Here is a 19833-nt window from a genome sequence, read left to right as displayed (position 1 = left end):
AACGAAGGTTGAAATATGAACTTCGCTGGAATTATGAATATCAAATGATGCTGAAAAATTCTTTTCCTGGGTAGAAAAAAATTCATACTGCTGATCCGTGGCAAAAGTATCCGAACAGAGCGGTTCTGAATTTAATTGAAAAAATGTGGAAATTGGAAAAAAAAAAATTTTCTTTTTGCCATCGGTGACTGAATTTATTCGACATTCTTCAATAACAATCTATTTCTTAATGACCAAAACGGCTCCGTTATCTCCGTGTGTGTTGCATACGTGCATAGGGTAATGAAAAAAAAACCATACTCCTTACGAGTAAATAACCATCAAAATTGTCTTTATGGAAAACTCTTTATTTTCTTGACAGTTTTAGGGGTACAAATAAAGCCAGTAATTCAAGTTTTCAAGTGCAATCGTCAATAGCTATACATATCTCAAGAGACGCGGTAATATCTTGACGAAAAGTATTAAAACGACAGGTCAAGACGTGCAGTGTACCTATACGTGAGATTTACAATGATATAGACATCGATTAATGGTACTCAACAAGCTCCAATCATACCAATATGTTTCGCCATTCCTTTGCGCACTTTTACGAGTTTCCATAGCTCCTCCTATATCTATCTTAATCATAAATTTCCCGTACTTGACTAATTCTCTTATTGCTATGAAATCTCCCCCACACTTCATCCCAAAAGCGTTGGCCACAGCCACTCTTTTTTTCAATAAATAACTGTACCGCATTCGCGCAAGGGCTCGGGGAAACTGTGGAAAACCCGATCGATACAGTTGGTTATATATTCCCTGATTTCTTCGTCGAAATCTCAGAGATATTGCTTTACGTTCAGGAATCGTGCTCAAAGTGGTGCATGGCTAACGTTCACCTAAACAGGTATTGGCTTTGGCACGAATTGTTGAAGTAAAACCGCAGGAGCCAATCACCGACTGCGCATGTATCACTGTCCGTGAAAGCTTATATTATATTTTTACGATTATTAAATTTAATGGAACGATTCAATAATAATTTGACAATATATAAATATCCAAACGTCTAAAATATTAATACTCCCACCACCGCTAATCGTTTCACGATGAGTAAACATAGACTCTACGAGTTGCTTGATATTATTATAATACATCGTCAAGCTAACTCGAAGAATCGCTTCTTTAGAACGAAGCACATATTCATCTCAGAAACAATTAAATTTCTCATGATATACCAAATCCAATTTTTTTTAGAATTTTATACTTAATTAATTAATAATTAATAAGAATTGTATACTTAAAACGAAGCACCGCTGTAATAAATTGTGCTTTTCTGTTCGTCCACTGATATCTCTGTAATGTCGATTTTCTTACTTTCTCCAATGTCAGTCTCTGTGAACTGGATCTGCTTCCTTCTCAGTAATGTACATTTTTGTTAAACGAATTCTTCCCCCTTATACCGTCTGCGCTGTTATTTTTCCATATGATAACTGCACCTAGCTTTATATCGGAGAGATCGGGTCAATCCGGGTCACTTAAAGAAATATCGTACTTTTCAATAGTTTCAGAAGCTTTCCGTTTATTTATTATTCTGAAACATCAAAAAACGTATCGCGATCTTCACAATTTTCGAAAAAAAAACGTTTTTCGTGAGCCTTAATGGAGTATTCCGCATAAAATTTGTGAAATTTTTTCTTCATGCTGCAATTCAAGTTCAATGCACTTTAAATCCTCATATCGAGAAGCAGCCTGAAAGATAACAATGGAATTATTTCTGATATTTCTCGTTTTTTTTTCACCAATTCAGGGAAAAATATCCTTTTCTTTTGAATTTTCTTTTTGAAATTCTAAAAGAATTCCATTTTTTATTTTTTTTTTTTGGAAATATATAAAAAGTTAAAAGAATGAGAAAATATGATTTCCGAAATTTTTAAGCATCCCTTTCTTTCCCAGCATCCCGTTTTGCCCCGATCTTCCGTAATTGCAGTAAAAAAAACTCCGAGGAACGTAAATCCTCTATTTTGCAAATGGAACTTTACGTAAAAACTAATCCCATCTCTGGGTGGGAATGAAGCTCATGGATATACGGGTCTTACCAGTGCATCCCTGCGGTTCTCCGAAAAATTAATTTAAATACGATGTCGATGGCTCGGCCATCAGTGCAGCCTGTTCCTCCTCCGAATAATCAAACCTGGAGGGTTCACCTCGGCTTTCGTTCCAATTTAAACTTTGTCTACGCCAACGGCCGCGGGGGTCCCTCGATTGCACCGTTGGTTCAGCCCACGATGGACCAGCTTCGTCATCCTCGAATACATATGGATTTGGATTACGCTGCGGAGCCTGACGGAGATCGTGCTCACGGTAGTAGTCCGTGTCTTCCCTCGCGGATGCATCTCTTCGAATTTTTGAAGTACCAAGCTCCGAATCATTTGATCTCGTTGCTGCCCGCAGTGAAGCCCAATCCCCGAGATAATCTTCCTCGTACAATCCACGTATATTAGCTTCCCAATCTGAATTTTGTCCACCGCGGCGTCTAAAATGAACCGTCGGTTCTGCCCTCGGAAATTCAAGTTTCATAAAATCTGAACTCTCCGGCTCTACCTTCCGTGGCCGAAACCAAGGTAGTCTACTACGTCCGAGGTTCTGATTTGAACTTTGTCTATTCCAACGGTCGCTGTCCCACATTTGATCCATCATTGCTGTCCTTGATCGACCACCTCCGCGTTCGCGTCCAAAAAAACCAGGAGTACGCTGTTGAATTCTTTTGACGAACGGAACAGCTTTTCCATAACGTTGGGTATTCTCGGCCATGGTACTTGGATCAATGTTCGTTATTGCAATATCGCTCACTGAGAAGTGGCAAAGTATGTGATGCTATGCGTTAACTTGTTTCGAGTCTATACTATACTCAACAGACTTCGTGCTGATGCTGCTAACGAGATTGATCTGAAGCCGGTAACTTGCGAATTCTTGTTCCAATTCCCGGAGAGTGTCTACAAAACCGATAACAACGCCAAGTAATAGAAAGAATAGAAATGCCATAGGTTTATTACTATTCATTCGATGCAAACGGAAATACAGATCGGCTTTCACTGCCTCCCCATTCAAGGTTTAACGATAAAAATTGATAAGATTCTACTTGGAATCTTGATGTTCAACTCATTGGCGGCTTGTTCTTTAGATTTCGAAAAAAACAAAACATTTCGAAGTTAACGGAAATAAATTACCTGAGACGAGTGTCACTGATATTGAAAAGCTGATCCCGATCTCATAGAAGATTCCACTACGAGAGGTGATCTCAGCCTTTTCGTTTGAAGGGGCGTAGCGAGTGAATAAGAATGATTGCCTTCCGTTTGTCTTTTTCTCGGTCTACACTCCACAGCACACCTGGTTCCCACGGTTTACTTTACTCGACTGCATCCCCATAGAACGAATTTGGCCGAATTATAATCGATGATTAACAAATACGTGCGCTTCGAATCCGAAATCATTTCCTCTTATATAGCTTTATTTGTGCTCGATATCCAACAAATTGCTTCTTGTTCTTTATTCTTTGGGCTTTGGTGCTCGAGATTCGTGAGTGCGAATAATCGCTACTTCGAACTTTTTTATCTCGTTTTTAAACATGTTTTTGTTCCATTTTCTTGAAACATCTTTTGGCAAAATTTGACAAAGAAACTATGCACTAGTAAAAACGTGCTACGAAAAGTCTCCGATTCGAGTGATGAACAATCAAAAGATGATAGCTCATTACGTGCTTTGAATCTCAAATGCTTCTGTGTTCGCTCCTAGAAATTATTTCTTGTTCTTTATTCTTTGGGCTTTGGTGCTCGAGATTCGTGAGTGTGAATATAATAACGTATTAATCTCTGCTTCAAACTCTTACCTCATTTATATTCATGCCTTTTTTCAATTTTCTTATTGAAACAACTATTGATAAGATTTGGCAAATCATAAACTATACAAAAACGTGCTACGAAAAATATCAAATTTGAACAATGGATAATCTGATGATGATTGTTTATTACGTGCATTGAATTCTAAATGCTTCTCTTATTCTGGTCTCTAGCTTTTGTTCGTTCTCTAAGAAATTGTTTCTTGTTATATATTCTTTGGACTTTGGTGCTCGAGATTCGTGAGTGTGAATATAATAATCCTATTAATCTCTACTTCGAATTCTTGCCTCATTTCATCCATGTTTTTGTTCAATATTCTTGGAACAGCTGTCAACAAGATTTGACAGAGAAACCGTACAGTGAAACAAACGTGCTTCGAAAAATCTCAGATTTGAATTATGAACAGTCGAATGATTATTCAACGTCGAACAATAAAAAAGACTTTGCCTACCAAGCATGCACGGTGCGAACGTTGAAACAAAATGAAGGTGGAAATAAGAACTTCGTTGGAATTAAAACAATGGGATTATATTAAAAAGTCCTATTCCTAGAAAAAAATTCATACTGCTGATCCGAGGCATATACGCAAAACGAGCGATTTTGATTTCAATAAAAAAATAAAATAAAATAAAATTTAAAAAAGTTTTGTGCTTCATGCAATTAGTGATTTAATTCATTTGACATTATTCAAAAACAATCTATTTCTTACTGAACAAAACGGCTCCATAATGAATAAAAAAACCATACTCCTTACGAGTAAATAACCATCAAAATTGTCTTTATGGAAAACTCTTTATTTTCTTAAAAGTTACAGGGGTACAAATAAAGCTAATAATTCAAGTTTTCAAGTCCATACATTCAAGTCAATACATATCAAGAGACGCGGTAACATCTTGACGAAAAGTATTAAAACGACAGGTCAAGATGTGCAGTGTGCACGTATATGTGAGATTTACAATGATAAAGACATCGATTAATGGTACTCAACAAGCTCCAATCATACCAATATGTTTTCGCTATTCCTTTGCGCACTTTTATGAGTTTCCATAGCCCGTCCTATATCTATCTTAATCATAAATTTCCCGTACTTGACTAATTCTCTTATTGCTATGAAATCTTCCCCACACATCATCCCAAGAGCGTTGGCCACAGCCACTCTTTTTTTTAATGAATAACTGTACCGCATTCGCGCAAGGGCTCGGGGAAACTGTGGAAAACCCGGCCGATACAGTTGGTTATATATTCCCTGATTTCTTCGTCGAAATCTCAGAGATATTGCTTTACGTCCAGAGTACGTGCTCAAGGTGGTGCATGGCTAACGTTCACCTAAACAGGTATTGGCTTTGGCACGAATTGTTGAAGTAAAACCGCAGGAGCCAAACACACCGACTGCGCATTTATCACTGTCCGTGAAAGCTTATATTATATTTTTACGATTATTAAATTTAATGGAACGATTCAATAATAATTTGACAATATATAAATATCCAAACGTCTAAAATATTAATACTCCCACCACCGCTAATCGTTTCACGATGAGTAAACATAGACTCGGCGAGTTGCTTGATATTATCATACATCGTCAAGCTAACTCGAAGAATCGCTTCTTTATAACGAAGCACATATTCATCTTATTGTTAGAAACTATTGAATTACTTATGATGTACTGAAACCAATTTTTTATGAAATCAATTCCATACTTAAAACGAAGCAACGCTTTAGTAAATTGTGTTTTTCTGTTCGTCCACTGATTTCTCCGTGATACGATGGCATAAGTTTTTGTAAACTGGATCGTCCTTCTCGGCAATGTACATTTTTGTGAAGTGGATTTCGCTGTTATTCTTCCATTTGATAAGTGCACTGGGCTTACGGTCTATATCGGGGAGATTGGGTCAAAACGGGTCACCCAAAGAGATATCCTACTTTTGAAAAGTTTTAGATGCTTCGCGTCTACTTTTCACTCTGAAAAATCGAGAAACGTAGTGCGATTTTCGCAATTTTTGAAAAGAAAGTATTTTTGGAGTACTCCATATAAAATTCGTGAAATTTTACTTTTCACTGCAATTCACGTTTAATGCACTTTGATTCCTTATTCTTTCAAGAAGTAGTCAAAAAGAAAACAGTGGATTTATTTTTAATATTTCTTGTTTTTTTTTTTTTTTTTTATTTTTCATCAATTTGGGAAAAATGTTCTCCTCTTTTGAATTATCTTTTTGAAATTCTAAAAGAATTGAATTTTTATCTTTTTTTGAAAAGATATAAAAAGTTACAAGAATGATTTCCGAAATTTTGAAGCACCCCGTTTTGCCCCGATCTGCCTTAATTGCAGCAAACTCAAACCTGAGGAAGGTGAATGGTCTCTTTTGCCAATTTTTCACTACGTGAGAACTAATCATATCTATGGGAATCAAGTTCAAGGATATTCGGGCCTTAAGAGAGCATCCGTTTAATCCTTCAAAAAATCGATCTGCGAAAGATCTGATACCGATGACTCTGCCAACAGTTGAGCCCGATCGTCCTCTGAATAATCAAACCTGGAGGATCGGAATTCAGCCCTCGATGGACCAGCTTCCCCATCCTCGAATACATATGGATTTGGAGTATACGGCGGCGGAGCTCTATTAAAATCTAACTCCATGAGATCCGGATCTCTCCTCATGAGTTCATTCCTTTGAAACTGCAAAAAGTCAATATAATTCGGATCCACTGCCGCCAGAGAAGCCCGATCCTCATTGGAAAAATCAACCTCCTCAAATTCACGTGATTCTTCGTTCCTAAGTGGACGTTGTCCACCGCGGCCCCTGCCACTGCCCCCCCTCAATTGCACGGTCGGTTCAGCCCACGATGGACCAGCTTCGTCATCCTCGAATACATATGAATTTGGAGTATACGGCGGCGGAGCTCTATTAAAATCTAACTCCATGAGATCCGGATCTCTCCTCACGAGTTCATCCCTTTGAAACCGCGAAAAGTCAATATAATTCGAATCCTCTGCCGCCAGTGAAGCCCGATCCTCATTGGAAAAATCAACCTCCTCAAATTCACGTGATTCTTCGTTCCTAAGTGGACGTTGTCCACCGCGGCCCCTGCCACTGCCCCCCCTCAATTGCACCGTCGGTTCAGCCCACGATGGACCAGCTTCGTCATCCGCGAATACATATGGATTTGGATTACGCCGCGGAGCTCTACGAAAACCGAACTGCATGAAATCCTCATTGGATGAATCAACCTCCTCAAATTCACGTGATTCTTCGTTCCAAACTGGACTTTGTCCACCGCGGCCCCTGCCGTTGCCCCTCAACCGACCCATCGTGCCTGTCCTTGATGGACCAGCTCCGCGGTCGCGTTTAAACCAACCAGAAGTACGCTGCTGAATTCTTTTGAGGAACGGAACAGCTTTTCCACGACGTTGGCTATTCTCGGCCATGGTACTTGGATCAATGTTCGCTATTGCAATATCGCTCACTAAGAAGTAGCAAAGTATGTGATGCTATGCGTTAACTTGTTTCGAGCCTATACTATACCCAACAGCAGATAGCCGGTAATTTGCAAATTCTTGTTCCAAAGTCCGGAGAGTATCTACAAAACCGATAACAACGCCATGTAATAGAAAGAATAGAAATGCCATAGGTTTATTACTATTTATTCGATGCAAACGGAAATCCAGATCGGCTTTCACTGCCTCCCCATTCAAGGTTTAACGATAAAAATTGATAAGATTCTACTTGGAATCTTGATGTTCAACTCATTGGCGGCTTGTTCTTTAGATTTCGAAAAAAACAAAACATTTCGAAGTTAACGGAAATAAATTACCTGAGACAAGTGTCACTGATATTGAAAAGCTGATCCCGATCTCATAGAAGATTCCACTACGAGAGGTGATCTCAGCCTTTTCGTTTGAAGGGGCGTAGCGAGTGAATAAGAATGATTGCCTTCCGTTTGTCTTTTTCTCGGTCTACACTCCACAGCACATCTGGTTCCCACGGTTTACTTTACTCGACTGCATCCCCATAGAACGAATTTGGCCGAATTATAATCGATGATTAACAAATACGTGCGCTTCGAATCCGAAATCATTTCCTCTTATGTAGCTTTATTTGTGCTCGATATCCAGCAAATTGCTTCTTGTTCTTTATTCTTTGGGCTTTGGTGCTCGAGATTCGTGAGTGCGAATAATCGCTACTTCGAACTTTTTTATCTCATTTTTAAACATGTTTTTGTTCCATTTTCTTGAAACATCTTTTGGCAAAATTTGACAAAGAAACTATGCACTAGTAAAAACGTGCTACGAAAAGTCTCCGATTCGAGTGATGAACAATCAAAAGATGATAGCTCATTACGTGCTTTGAATCTCAAATGCTTCTGTGTTCGCTCCCAGAAATTGTTTCTTGTTCTTTATTCTTTGGGCTTTGGTGCTCGAGATTCGCGAGTGTGAATATAATAACGTATTAATCTCTGCTTCGAACTCTTATTTCATTTTTATTCATGTCTTTGTTTGAATTTTCTTGAAACAACTATTGATAAGATTTGGCAAAGTTACAAAAACAGTTACAAAAACGTGCTACGAAAAATCTCAAACTTCAATAGTAAACAATATCAAGTGATGATGCAATACCGAACAATAAAAAAATTTTCCGAACCGAGTATAATGCGATGCGAATGTTGTAGAAAATGTAAATTCAAAGAACCTTGAAGTTGTAAACTTCGCTGTAATTAGAACAATCAAATGATGTTAAAAACATTCTTCTTGGTAAAATTCGTGCTGTTGAGGCAAGTTTGTCAGCAGAAATTCGTTTATTTTCATAACTTAATTACAAAACAAAAAAAAAACTTTACGAATTTTTCAACAATTGCTAATTTACAAGACAAACATTTTATTTATCGATAAAATATAATTTCATAAAAACGCGAGAGGAAGATGAGAATTGTTCGATTCGAAACATGACTCCGACCTAATTTTCAATCATCATATGATGATTGGATCCCTCTTTTTAAATGAATATGAAAAAGTTCCAATTGCAATGGAACAATTTCAATTCTCTGGTAAACTTATACAACGTGACAGTAAATCGACAGGATAAATACAGAGTTGAAATTTCCTCACAGCTTCGCTCGTACATTCTCGTGCTGATCGAGGCGACGTAAAAAATATTTCGAATCCCAGAAGATAACATCTCCTTTCAGTAAGTAGTAAATGAAAAGATTAAGACACTCGATATTTGTTTTATTTTGTTTAATTAACAACATTGCGGAGCATCGTTTCATCACTTTTAACGTAGAACGAGGATAGTCAAATTTCGAGTTCGTACGATGAATATAGTTTGTCTATTTATTGTTGAAAAAAAAAATACGATAAAATGATTTGTAACAAAGTTAATTTACAGCTCAAACGAGGCTGATTATGTTTGCGTAAAAGTTGAGACTCGTTCGGAGATTTACGTAATCGTTGATTTAAAAATAAATGAGAAATAGTGGTACGAAGATAAGTTGTAACTCTTCGGTGAATGCAGAAATTTTTTGTGCGATAAAAGTATCACGAAGATCCGAATTCGCTCATCCATTTTTCATACTTTTCCAAATCCTCTTGGGAAACGCTTTTGTTGCATCGATCAATGGCTTCGAGAAAATCATCAGCAGAGACAGGAAGATCCAATTCTTCTTTCGGCAATTGTCTAATTTGATCGGGTTTCAAGCCGGCTATTTTTCTTCGCATTGACATCATGGAGGCGTCTCTACAGACATTGGTGATGTCAGCGCCGGAGTATCCTTGTAATTTCTTAGCAATGTCAGCTAGATTGACAAGTGGGTCTACTTGCACTTCCCTAAGATTAATTTTCAAGAGGGCTTCACGACCTTCTCGATTTGGAAGAGGAATGTAAATACGTTTTTCCAGACGTCTTCGAAGAGCCTCATCGATATCCCATGGAAAATTCGTTGCTGCAAGTACCATAACGACTTTGCTAGGATCTTCGCTGTTTGTGCTTATTCCATCCATTTGTACGAGCAATTCGGACTTTACTCGTCGGGAAGCTTCATGCTCCGATTCAGAACCGCGACGAGAGCACAGAGAATCGATTTCATCGATGAATATCGTGCTCGGGGCGTAGAATCGTGCCATTTCAAAGAGAAGACGAACTAGTTTTTCTGACTCACCACGATATTTGGAAGTGAGAGTCGACGACGAGACGTTGAAGAAAGTTGTTCCGCACTCAGTCGCTACGGCCTTGGCGAGCATCGTTTTACCTGTTCCTGGCGGTCCTACCATTAAAACCCCCTTCCACGGCCGTCGAATACCTTTGAAAAAGTCTGGCATCCACATCGGCAAAACAACCGCTTCTTCCAACAAACGTTTAGCTTCGTGCAGATCCGCTATGTCGTCCCAATGGATATTTGGATTTTTCTGCACAATGTCTCTTTCCAACAAATCAGCGAGGTCACGATCGTTACCTGCTGGCTCGAATCTTCGATCTTCCACTTCCAGATCTGATTTTTCTGCTTCCTGCTTTTCCTTCGCATTGTCCTCCCTCTTGACTGGTTTTTTTTCATCTCTCTTTGACGCAGTCTTTGTTTCAGGCTTTTTGCCTGTCGAGGGCTTACGCACTCCCGAACGGTTTTGATTCTTGTTTGAAAGTTTTGGCTGTCTCGTCGTCTTCTGTTCCATTGGGCTCAGCGGAGGCCAAACATCTGGATCGCGAACCACCGGTGGGCTCCACGCTGCTCCTGGATTCACACAAGACCACAACATTGGATCACGCGTTGGCTCTTCGAATGATAAACTCGACGAACCTACAAATCTCTCGTTGTGCGTGTCCGATTTGAATAACTGCAGAGTCGTCGAGGTGGCTTTTACTTTTTCAAACTCTTCCACTATCTGATGCTGTACCAATTGCCATTTGGCTTTTCTTGTCGCATCCGCAATACTTGCCAATAATCGATGTATCTGTTGAACTACTCCTTGATAATAAACTCCCGATGTGTCGTAATTTCCAGTTAAAGCCATTTCCCGGGCTAATTTTGTGTTCTCGCAAATTTCGCTTATAGGCACCGCCATTTTGGATTCTAAAAAATTTAACCAATCGATCGATTGATAAACTGTTTCACCTTGAAACGGAATCCATCCGCGAGTATCTGAAATAGAGAAACGTGTTAGAAAAATTTTGATTTTAGTTTTAATGTCAAAGGTTCGTGATTATCTAGTAATTTGGGATAGGAATTTTGATTTTTACTTATTTGATCATTTTTAGAAGTTATAATGACAATTATTTTTACAGTGTGTCGACTTTGCACTCTTCCATACGAATAGTTTTGATGTTGCACATTCTTGTCACTTTTATCCCATTCTAATGGTTTTCTAAAGCTGCGAATGAATTCAAAAAATTTACCACAAAAATTTGTATCTTGATATAAATTATATAAATCCAATTCTATCCAGATTTAAAAAATTTGATCGAATTCGCTCCGTTCGTGTAAACGTTCGAAGAATAACCAGAGATTAATGTCACATACTGGCTTCTTTTTTATGCACCCACACCTTCCGAACGACACACTTGTTTGAATTTCAAATCCGGCCTCAAGATCAGTGAATTAATTCAATATTCGATACTTTGATTACGTACGAAGCATCAATGATTTCTCATGTAATCCATAACCATGAAATAGGAGCTTACTACTTTGTTTGGCTTGGAACTACACCACACAAATGGGCAGTAGCGATTGATGATTGATGACAGAACCTTTTGGTGGCAAGAAAGGAACGTCCTTCAAATTGGCGCTTCTGAGGTGCGGAAAATCTGAGAAGATGTCAATGTTTTGGCATATTTTGACTCAGCTGGGCTTGCAGATCCGTTTGACCTTCAATATATATAATTATGTCAGGTTTGGTGCTCGTATAATCGAAATTAACAATTTTTGTTTCGCTGTTGTTCCATTGGAACAGCAAAATGGAAAAAATCTGAAGATCTGCATCGATAAGATTTTACATGTCTCACTTTAGTATACTAAAAAAAAGTACATTTTTTTTTGAGATTTTGTCTCACGTTTTGAGGGTATATTTACAAAAATTCATTTCTTCTTTTCAATAAATATGATAAACTTCATTCAATGTTTTAATTGCTACGGCGCAGATTCACTGAAAAATGACTGAACGATTTTTACATTACAAAAATAAACCTTTTATTCCTGCGTGTCTTCCCCAGAACACGTTGATCCAATTTTTATTCAACTCAATTCATCCCATCTTCAAATTATACTCAAAAAATAGATCCGAGTTTAGATGGCATCGAAGAAAACGGCCATATTGCTCATTATTATTGTATTTTACTATTTAAAACTATAATAGGATAAAGAGAATCTGCAAGTCCGGTTGAGTTTTGTGCCAGGTTTATCTTTTAATTCCCGAGATGGCCACTACGAAAAACGAAAGCATGAAAGTGGTGTGTCGTATGCGCATGCGCCGTCGTGTTGTTTTTGTTTGGTTTTCATTTAATGAACGTCTGAGTTTTGCAAAGAATCTTCAGTTGTCAGTTTGATCGAAAATTTGTAATTAAACTTTTTGTTATCACTCGTGTCGACCTATTGAAAAAAATTCCACGATGCCTTTGAAGCCGTTATGGCCGAACTTGCAGCCTCGGGCGACTGATCCGTTATGGTTCAGTGCTGACAAACCCTGCGACAACGAATCTGAAGTTTCAGCACTTGAAGTCGAGCACGAAACCTGGGTAAGTAATTCGACTTGATATTTTGCAGTAAAAAAAATGTATGAGGATGTCTTTCTTTACATTTCTTTGGTGAAATAGCAATCCGCGATACTGGGTCATCAATCTACTCGATTGTTTTCGTAACATTCATTGATAGGCATTTAGCTTCCTTCATACATATAAAAAAATAATTACAATAATTGTAGCTAAGTTATAATTTAATCGTCATCACTTTATTTTTCATGTCGTGCTTTCATCACAGAAGGAACAAATGCGGAGTATTGGATGCGATCAAATTCCCGTTGGAAAAACCGCTAGCGATGTACGTTAACCTCACTTTTTATTCTTATATGATCCTCTTCGATTTTAATTTTTTTGCGGTTCAATAAATTGAGTGCGTTTAAAAAATGGATTCGAAAATGAAAAAATAGATGCGTTTTCAGTTGTTTTAGATGAAATGTCCTCAACCTTTCAAGCACAATGTTACTTATTGAAAACAGCTGCAATTTTTGGTGTTCTTTCAACAACAAAATTTTTTAATTCGGTTTTGCATTTGCGGTAATAAAACTTTTTTTCTAGTTTCGTGGCTCCGAAGAAGAAGAAGAAGAGGAAGAGGAGGAGGAGGGGGAAGGTGAAGAAGAGGAAGAATCAGATACTCACGAAGAAGAGGAGGAAGAATTTGACGATATTGATATGGAAGTAAGCTATACGCATCAGCAGCAAAGATCCAGTCCGACGGACACGGTTACAGATCCAGTGTCTATAAGGATGGTCAGCGCTCATGCACCACGATATTCTTAAAACGAGATGAACAAAAGACTGAAATCAATCGATTTTGATTGAATTATTTTCAATTTATTTTATTTGTACATTAAGTATAAAGATTTATTTATCTTACATAAATTTCCCAATTAGAGCATTTGATCATCATCGACTTACTCTACGTGTCATCGTTGTATAGGGAGACATCACCCATTTTAATTAATTTCACATGAATATAGAAAAACTTGCGATTATACACTAAAAAATATTGTTACACTATTACATCTTCTCCATTACAAGGATAGTGGATTCAGCTGGTAGTGCAAGAAAAAATATATTTTCAATTGAATTTCGGCTTTAACAGGAAATCACAGTTTCCGATATTATCCAATTACCTTTTCTAGTTTCTCGTATCGCACGCCAGAAATCATGAATCCTTGATTTTCAGATTTAATCCCCTGGCCCTCTCCTTTCCCTGCCCTGAGCCAGAGTACAAGAACGAAGATTCTGAATAATCCTCTGTCCGGTCCTCAACGATTGACAATACTTGGGGAACCAACTTTTCAGTGAGTGTTTAGTTATTGTAATTTTATGACTCAATTTCTTATTACCTGTCAGCAGTCATACCTGATGTCAGATAAAACTCATTGACACTGATTGAAAGTTGTTGGTTTTGAAAATTTGAGAGAAAAACTAATTTTCCTTGAATTTATTTCTTGTCAGCAAACTTTCCACATGTATGCGTTCAATTTCACAGTAGTTTTTATTGAATCGTACAAAAAAATTAATTCCTAACAAATGTTGTTTTTCCTCAGTAACGTTTATACAAATATATTTGATTTTGAATTCACTGCATTATTCATCTTGTGCTAAAATCTTGTTATTGTGTCCTACCTTAGAAATTCCAATTTTTATTCATGAAAATGTGCGAGATGCTTCAACTAAATGTTACAATTAAGAGGCGATAGAATCGAAGGATCGAAACGATTTGTTTGATTGAACCGTCCGACGAGACTACAGACGTTTGAATTATAATGGCTCAAACTTATCGAAATCTTTGAAGGGGTTGAATCAATTTTTAGCTTTACATTATTATCGATACTTGTAACAAACAATTTGATTTTTATGTAACGAGTTGATTCAACGAAAAAATAACCATTGAGTGGAGAACTGACGAACCTAGTGATTTTTTAGAATTTTTTTTCCACAAGTAAAGGTAAAAGAAATTTTGGAAATTTTTTCATGCATTCCACTTCAGGGACAAAATAATAAATTTTATGGATACGCTGAACCCCAAAAACACACAAAGTGTATAATTATAGTTCCAATTGTGCTGTAGATTGTGCCTCGAATATTCTCTCTTTCTACAATTTCGCTTGAAGAAATCCCTCGTTTACGTAATACATCGATGAGGTTTAACGTGTATTTACGTGCAGCTCAAATCGTGTGCTAAAGTATACAATTGTGTCTTTACGAGCCCTTTCTATCTCATTTCCACGTTACAAATATACAAATGCTCTGGATTACCGAGAACTTTCCATCGAGAGCACTCCATCTCGGTCCGTTTCGTACGAGAATAGCAAATTAGAATCGTTTTAATACTTCAAAGTAACGATTCCCCCCCCCCCCCCCCTGCCCCATTATCAATCAACTTAATTCGCACTCTCGGATCTGAAAAACCATTTCTCACAACGATTGTGTATCCATCAATGAAAATCCTCGCATAATAAGCTTCAAGAAGGGACTTCAAATTCTTTTTTTTCCTGCAAATCGATACTTATTCGTGATTATTTTTCATACCAACTCAGTTCCAACTGAAATACGATCCGTAGATTTTCTGAAACGAAAAAAGTAACTTGCAAAATGCTTTTTCCTTATTATTTTGTATAGAAACTCATACGTTTTTGGAATAAACGATTCTCGAATAGCGAGGCCTCACAGACGCAGAGAAAAATCACTCTCTCGTGGATTATCAGACTTCTCGCACACCGGGACAATCTCCATACACTCTAAAGTGGTCTAACTCCATACTGTGTAGGTATATGCGAGGTACAGCTACGAACTGTGTGCTATACCTGGGTAATATCGTGTATATATAGAGACTACCGAGACTGTGCATACTCACATAATAACACGAGAACTTCCACGTGAATTCGACCTCGGGTCTAATAAGTTAAAAAATGTACTAAGGTAGATGAGCGAATATTCATCGCTATCCAAGATTACGCGATGATATTTTTTGCAGACAAAAATGAATGAACTGGAACATAGATTTGCAAAATTTGGACGCTAGTTACGCTAGTTACCATGTGGCGTAGCAGCAAATTTGAATGATTGAATATCGATTTTTCTCCGACACTTGTCATTTCGTGGATATTCAAGAATACATACGTATTTTAGTTTTTTAACCTTACCGTTTAAAATTGACTGAAATATTACAAAATATTTGATGAGAAATCATTCAGACATAACACGAAAAATGGATTGGTAACGCGCGTGGCAACGCTGCATGTAATACATGTTCACATGTGACGTCAGTTAGACCTTTTGGTCATATTTTGTCGTTCGTTTACTTCGCCACGTTTTTTTTGTCAGTTTTTACAAAACGACCAATTTTATCCCGGTTAACTTTTTCATCTTCATCCACTACAAAAACTCACTTCATAACCTATAAAATTTGTAAACAAACTGACAGCGTGACGTTGGTGACGTATCAACAGCAGCGGCAGCTGTTGCACCGCGCTAGTCAAAATGAACTCTTGAAACGTTTTTTTAAATAATAAAGTTGTATAAAAATGTTGGTTCTCTACCGATCATATTACTAAAATAATAAATTTATTGTTTTAAAGTAAGTTTCGTCTTTTGAAATTTGCGAAAAATGTAGTTGGTGCAAAAATCGCGTAGCCGTCCTAACCGTATTTTATACACTCTTCGGATCGACTAAAAGTCACTTTTTCCACTTGATTCGCATTTCTCATGACTGTGCTATTTTCATCAAATTTTATTCCAAGAAACGAAGAAAAATAGCTCGAATTTCAACATTGCAAATGCTCAAGACTGAGAAAACTGAATCGAGTATTTCGTCAGCTGTTCTCGGGTTTCAGAATAAAAAACTGATACATTCTCGTACAGTTTGTTAATATCGGCAATGAATTTGTCAAATTTATTTCGTGATGTTTCTTCACCGCAGTAACAATTCCCCTTATTTCGATAAAAAATCAGTCCTTCAAAGTTTTTTCTAACGCACAGTATAGAAATTGAAACGCTTGGGATTCGCAGCCTCGAGATTCGCGAGCGTAAATTACCAAACAGCATTTTTCCGCAAATGATAAAAAAAGGGTAAAAGTGTCACATACAAAGCACTTTTCGTCGCATCACCTCGTTTCCCGGATCGTTGTTCGTTTTATCAGCAATTTCGTAATCGTAATTTTAATAATAGCGAAAGCCAAATAATTTATTCACGGCGAAGTGGCCGACCGCGAGAATAGCCAACGGAATGAAAGAAATGGAGCATCGGAAGTAAAAAAAAAAGGGTGAGAAACGATTTCTACCCGAGAAACAATAAAAAGGACGACGAGTCCGCCAAAATTTGTCGTGTCGGTCGTGACCGAGCCCCCCCCGAGAGGGGCGAGAACCAAAACGATCGCTTTTAAAAATACTTCGAGTTGCCTCGACCCGGCGCTGCGTGGAAGCAGAACTGACGTGAAAAGGAAAGATAAAAAATAAAGACGAATTGCAAGCCGAAGGAACGAACGTCTGGGTCAAGTTCGCGTGGATTTGCCTCTACGGGTTTATATATATAAATATAAAGTATGGAATGGAGAACTCGAGTGCGCGAGAGCGGGCTCTCTGAGCGAGTAAGTGAAGTAAAGCCAGGTTGGTGCCCCCGGTAGGGTGAACGAACGGGTACACACGGCTCAGGCAAAAGAGAACCCGCGTGCTCGATGCAATGTTTTTTCTCTTTCTCTCTCTCTCTCTCCCTCTTTTTCTCCCGTACGAAACGAACGAGATTCACACCGAAGCACGAGGCACAGCAGGCGGTTCTTTCTCTTTCTTCGTGACGTCACAGGAAAATTGTGCGTCTGTGAGAGAATCGAGATGGAAACGGCGAGGAAAGTTGACAAAGGAGAGAAAGCGGTGAGAGCTAGCGCAAAAAAAGGAGTTAAGAAATACGAACATTTGGTGAATCGTGTCCCCGTGACCCCGGACTGGTTTCAATCTCCTTTTTCAACCTGGTTCAACGCCGCGCGTCTGCCCTTCCCTTAATTCACACTCTTTACCATCTCGTGGAACGTGGAACGTCTTTAAGGGGTTGTTTTTATTTAAAAAAATGAAACAAAACAAAATCGAATCCTCAGTTTATATTTTGTCGAGTTCGCTCCTTCGAATTGTTTTATCAACGCGAGCATGATTAACTCGACTCGACTCACGCGCGCACCCATAAATTATCATTTTCCGCGAGAATTCTCGATCGCTAAATTTTAATAACTCGTACCAGCCTTCCCACAGCCGCTCACCTACGAGATTAAATATTATCCGTGTGATTATTCATCGAACACGCGATTTCCCTCTTATTCATCGTCTCTCGACTCGTAACAGTGACAAATATAGAAATTTTATTTTTTACTCACCGCACGCTCATATCATTTTAGATATTTGTTTCTGTTTTCATTTAATCCGACAGAGTGTGTATAACGGTATTATCTCGAGGAAATTATGCACGACGCGAAACACGCACACAGAGAGAGAGAGACACACACACACACCGACGAATCAAATGCTTTTTTCTTCATTCGAATGTTCAGTGCTCAAGTGAATTTCGGCATGCGTTTCGATCGAACGACCTTACGATCATCCCACTGTTTTTCGGTATCGAAATTTCTTCATAAAAACGATTTTGATCGCGGTTTTTTTTCAAGGTAACGAAAAAACTAAATGGGACGAATAAAACTCGGCGATGTTTGAAGATTTTTCGTCGTTTTTCCTTGTTCTTATTCGTCTTACGCGGAATGAGATATTTCGTATGGAAAATTTGTTATTTTCAATGATTTTTATAAGGTTTTTGTAAAATTGTCAATAAACGAAAATGAGCGAACAAAAATTTGGCGGCGTTTGAAAATTTGTTGGCTTTTCTTCACTCGTTAGAAGTGAGTTGGTGAGCTTTTTGGCGAAAATGTGAGGAAACGCGGTTGAGCAACGAGAGGCCGAGAAAGGACGGCGGCGCACCGAGACCGATCGCTCTCCGGTTTAACGCGCTTCTTTCCTTCTCTTCCTCCTCCAACTCCTCGCCTTCTCTTGCCGCCGATTTATTATCTCCTACGCCGTAACTTCTTTTGCGGAAGGTTAGGGCCGCTCTTGACTCGGCATTAACCTTCCGCGTCCCCCAAATATGAATAATCATATCTACTTTTGGAGCCTCGCGGGAGCCCCTCACCCGACAATCGTCACGAGCCTTTTTTTCCTCGCGCCGATAAACACCTCCGCGTCCCTCCCACCCAGTTTTAATTGCCTTTCTATTCAGTTTTTACGAATCTTCGCGATACTCGAATTTTAAGTGATGCTTCGTCCGCATTATTCACGCGCTTCGTCATAAATTGTTTCCTTCATAATAGATTTTTAATTGGGGAAAGTCTGTTCGGAAATCACGCCGATCCAATTGCTCGATTCGACTATATAATTTCAGCCTCGAAAGGTTGTTCCTTTTCGAGGTTTAAATGAGCGAGAAAATTAACGAAAATGATTTTTCACGCTGCAGTTCAACAGCAGAATTTCATGAACACACTAGAAAATTGTTTTTTTTCTCTCCCTGTTTTTTTTTTTCGCTTCCGAGAAACGATGCGCGCAAATTGTTATAAAAACATTGAGCCAGCGGGTAAACGCCGGCGACCGAACGTCCTGCGCGCTGAGCTCACGAAAAAACATGAATGCAAAAATCCGATGTTTTTTTTCAGCCTCGAAGATGTGAGCGCAAAGAAGTTAGAACTTTCCAATGTTTGGAATATTTATTTTTGACGTGCACTCACTCACCGCGAGGCGGGAATTTGAGGGGCGAACTCGCAACGAGAATCCAATTTGACAGGTTGAAAAAACGAAAGATCGTTAAAAAGAAAAGAAAAATAATGGGAAAAATGGAATAGAGATTGAAAGATCGATGGAATTGAATAAAAAATGTGAACAATGGATTCGAAGTGCTCGTTGGAAAACAATTGGAAGTTGTGCGCGTTAAGGTAGGCGCGGATGAAAATTAATCTGGAAGAAAATCGCGTGACAAATGGAGACGTGGACCGTCCGAGCGAGTAAAAGTAAATGGTCCGCGGTCCGCGAGGGAGGAAGAGAGAGAGAGAGAGAGCGAAACGGTAGAACATCGCGAGGGATTGCAAAAGAGACAGAGGGCGCTTGCGCGAGGGCGAGAAAGAGAGCGAGTGCGAGTTGCGCGGCGCGGGATCAGGAAGAGTTGCGCGTTGAGTAGCGAGCGCGATCTGTGAGAGTCGCGAATCTTC

General features: G+C 38.6%; 3 protein-coding genes across 10 annotated transcripts; 1 reads left to right on the top strand and 2 right to left on the bottom strand.

Moving 5' to 3' along the window:
• Window positions 1-1538: 1538 nt before the first annotated feature.
• Window positions 1539-3440, bottom strand: LOC122411718 (uncharacterized). 2 transcript variants are annotated; one of them, XM_043420735.1, is made up of 3 exons: window positions 3207-3440; window positions 2076-2972; window positions 1539-1728 (listed from the first exon to the last, which is right to left on the bottom strand). In XM_043420735.1, exon 2 carries the CDS (start codon window positions 2788-2790, stop codon window positions 2104-2106), a length of 687 nt encoding a protein of 228 aa, XP_043276670.1. In that variant the 5' UTR covers window positions 2791-2972; window positions 3207-3440; the 3' UTR covers window positions 1539-1728; window positions 2076-2103. The 2 variants fall into 2 exon arrangements, with proteins under 2 accessions (XP_043276670.1, XP_043276669.1); XM_043420734.1 differs by having other exon boundaries at window positions 1539-2972; window positions 3207-3439.
• A 1208-nt stretch (window positions 3441-4648) lies between these two features.
• Kat60 (Katanin 60) lies at window positions 4649-12182 on the bottom strand. 7 transcript variants are annotated; one of them, XM_043420728.1, is made up of 5 exons: window positions 12045-12182; window positions 11382-11726; window positions 11102-11232; window positions 7689-11003; window positions 4649-7454 (listed from the first exon to the last, which is right to left on the bottom strand). In XM_043420728.1, exon 4 carries the CDS (start codon window positions 10924-10926, stop codon window positions 9409-9411), a length of 1518 nt encoding a protein of 505 aa, XP_043276663.1. In that variant the 5' UTR covers window positions 10927-11003; window positions 11102-11232; window positions 11382-11726; window positions 12045-12182; the 3' UTR covers window positions 4649-7454; window positions 7689-9408. The 7 variants fall into 7 exon arrangements, with proteins under 7 accessions (XP_043276663.1, XP_043276666.1, XP_043276662.1 ...); XM_043420731.1 differs by lacking the exon at window positions 11102-11232 and having other exon boundaries at window positions 7689-10698; window positions 10801-11003; window positions 11492-11726; XM_043420727.1 differs by lacking the exon at window positions 11102-11232.
• A 53-nt stretch (window positions 12183-12235) lies between these two features.
• On the top strand, window positions 12236-14191 carry LOC122411719 (anaphase-promoting complex subunit 15). The gene is made up of 3 exons (XM_043420736.1): window positions 12236-12592; window positions 12834-12893; window positions 13151-14191. Exons 1-3 carry the CDS (start codon window positions 12467-12469, stop codon window positions 13370-13372), a joined length of 408 nt encoding a protein of 135 aa, XP_043276671.1. The 5' UTR covers window positions 12236-12466; the 3' UTR covers window positions 13373-14191.
• The last annotated feature ends 5642 nt before the right edge of the window (window positions 14192-19833 follow it).

The sequence above is a fragment of the Venturia canescens genome, chromosome 5, assembly GCF_019457755.1.
Source record: "Venturia canescens isolate UGA chromosome 5, ASM1945775v1, whole genome shotgun sequence".
Lineage (NCBI taxonomy): Eukaryota > Metazoa > Arthropoda > Insecta > Hymenoptera > Ichneumonidae > Venturia > Venturia canescens.
The sequence above is the reverse complement of the archived record's forward strand: the minus strand, read 5'-3'. Positions and strand labels throughout refer to the sequence as shown.

Coding starts and splice junctions, on each gene's coding strand:
- LOC122411718 (XM_043420735.1), bottom strand. CDS start 2,790: ATGGCCGAGAATACCCAACGTTATGGAAAAGCTGTTCCGTTCGTCAAA.
- LOC122411719 (XM_043420736.1), top strand. CDS start 12,467: ATGCCTTTGAAGCCGTTATGGCCGAACTTGCAGCCTCGGGCGACTGAT. Junction 12,593..12,833: donor AAGTCGAGCACGAAACCTGG/GTAAGTAATTCG, acceptor CTTTCATCACAG/AAGGAACAAATGCGGAGTAT. Junction 12,894..13,150: donor TTGGAAAAACCGCTAGCGAT/GTACGTTAACCT, acceptor CTTTTTTTCTAG/TTTCGTGGCTCCGAAGAAGA.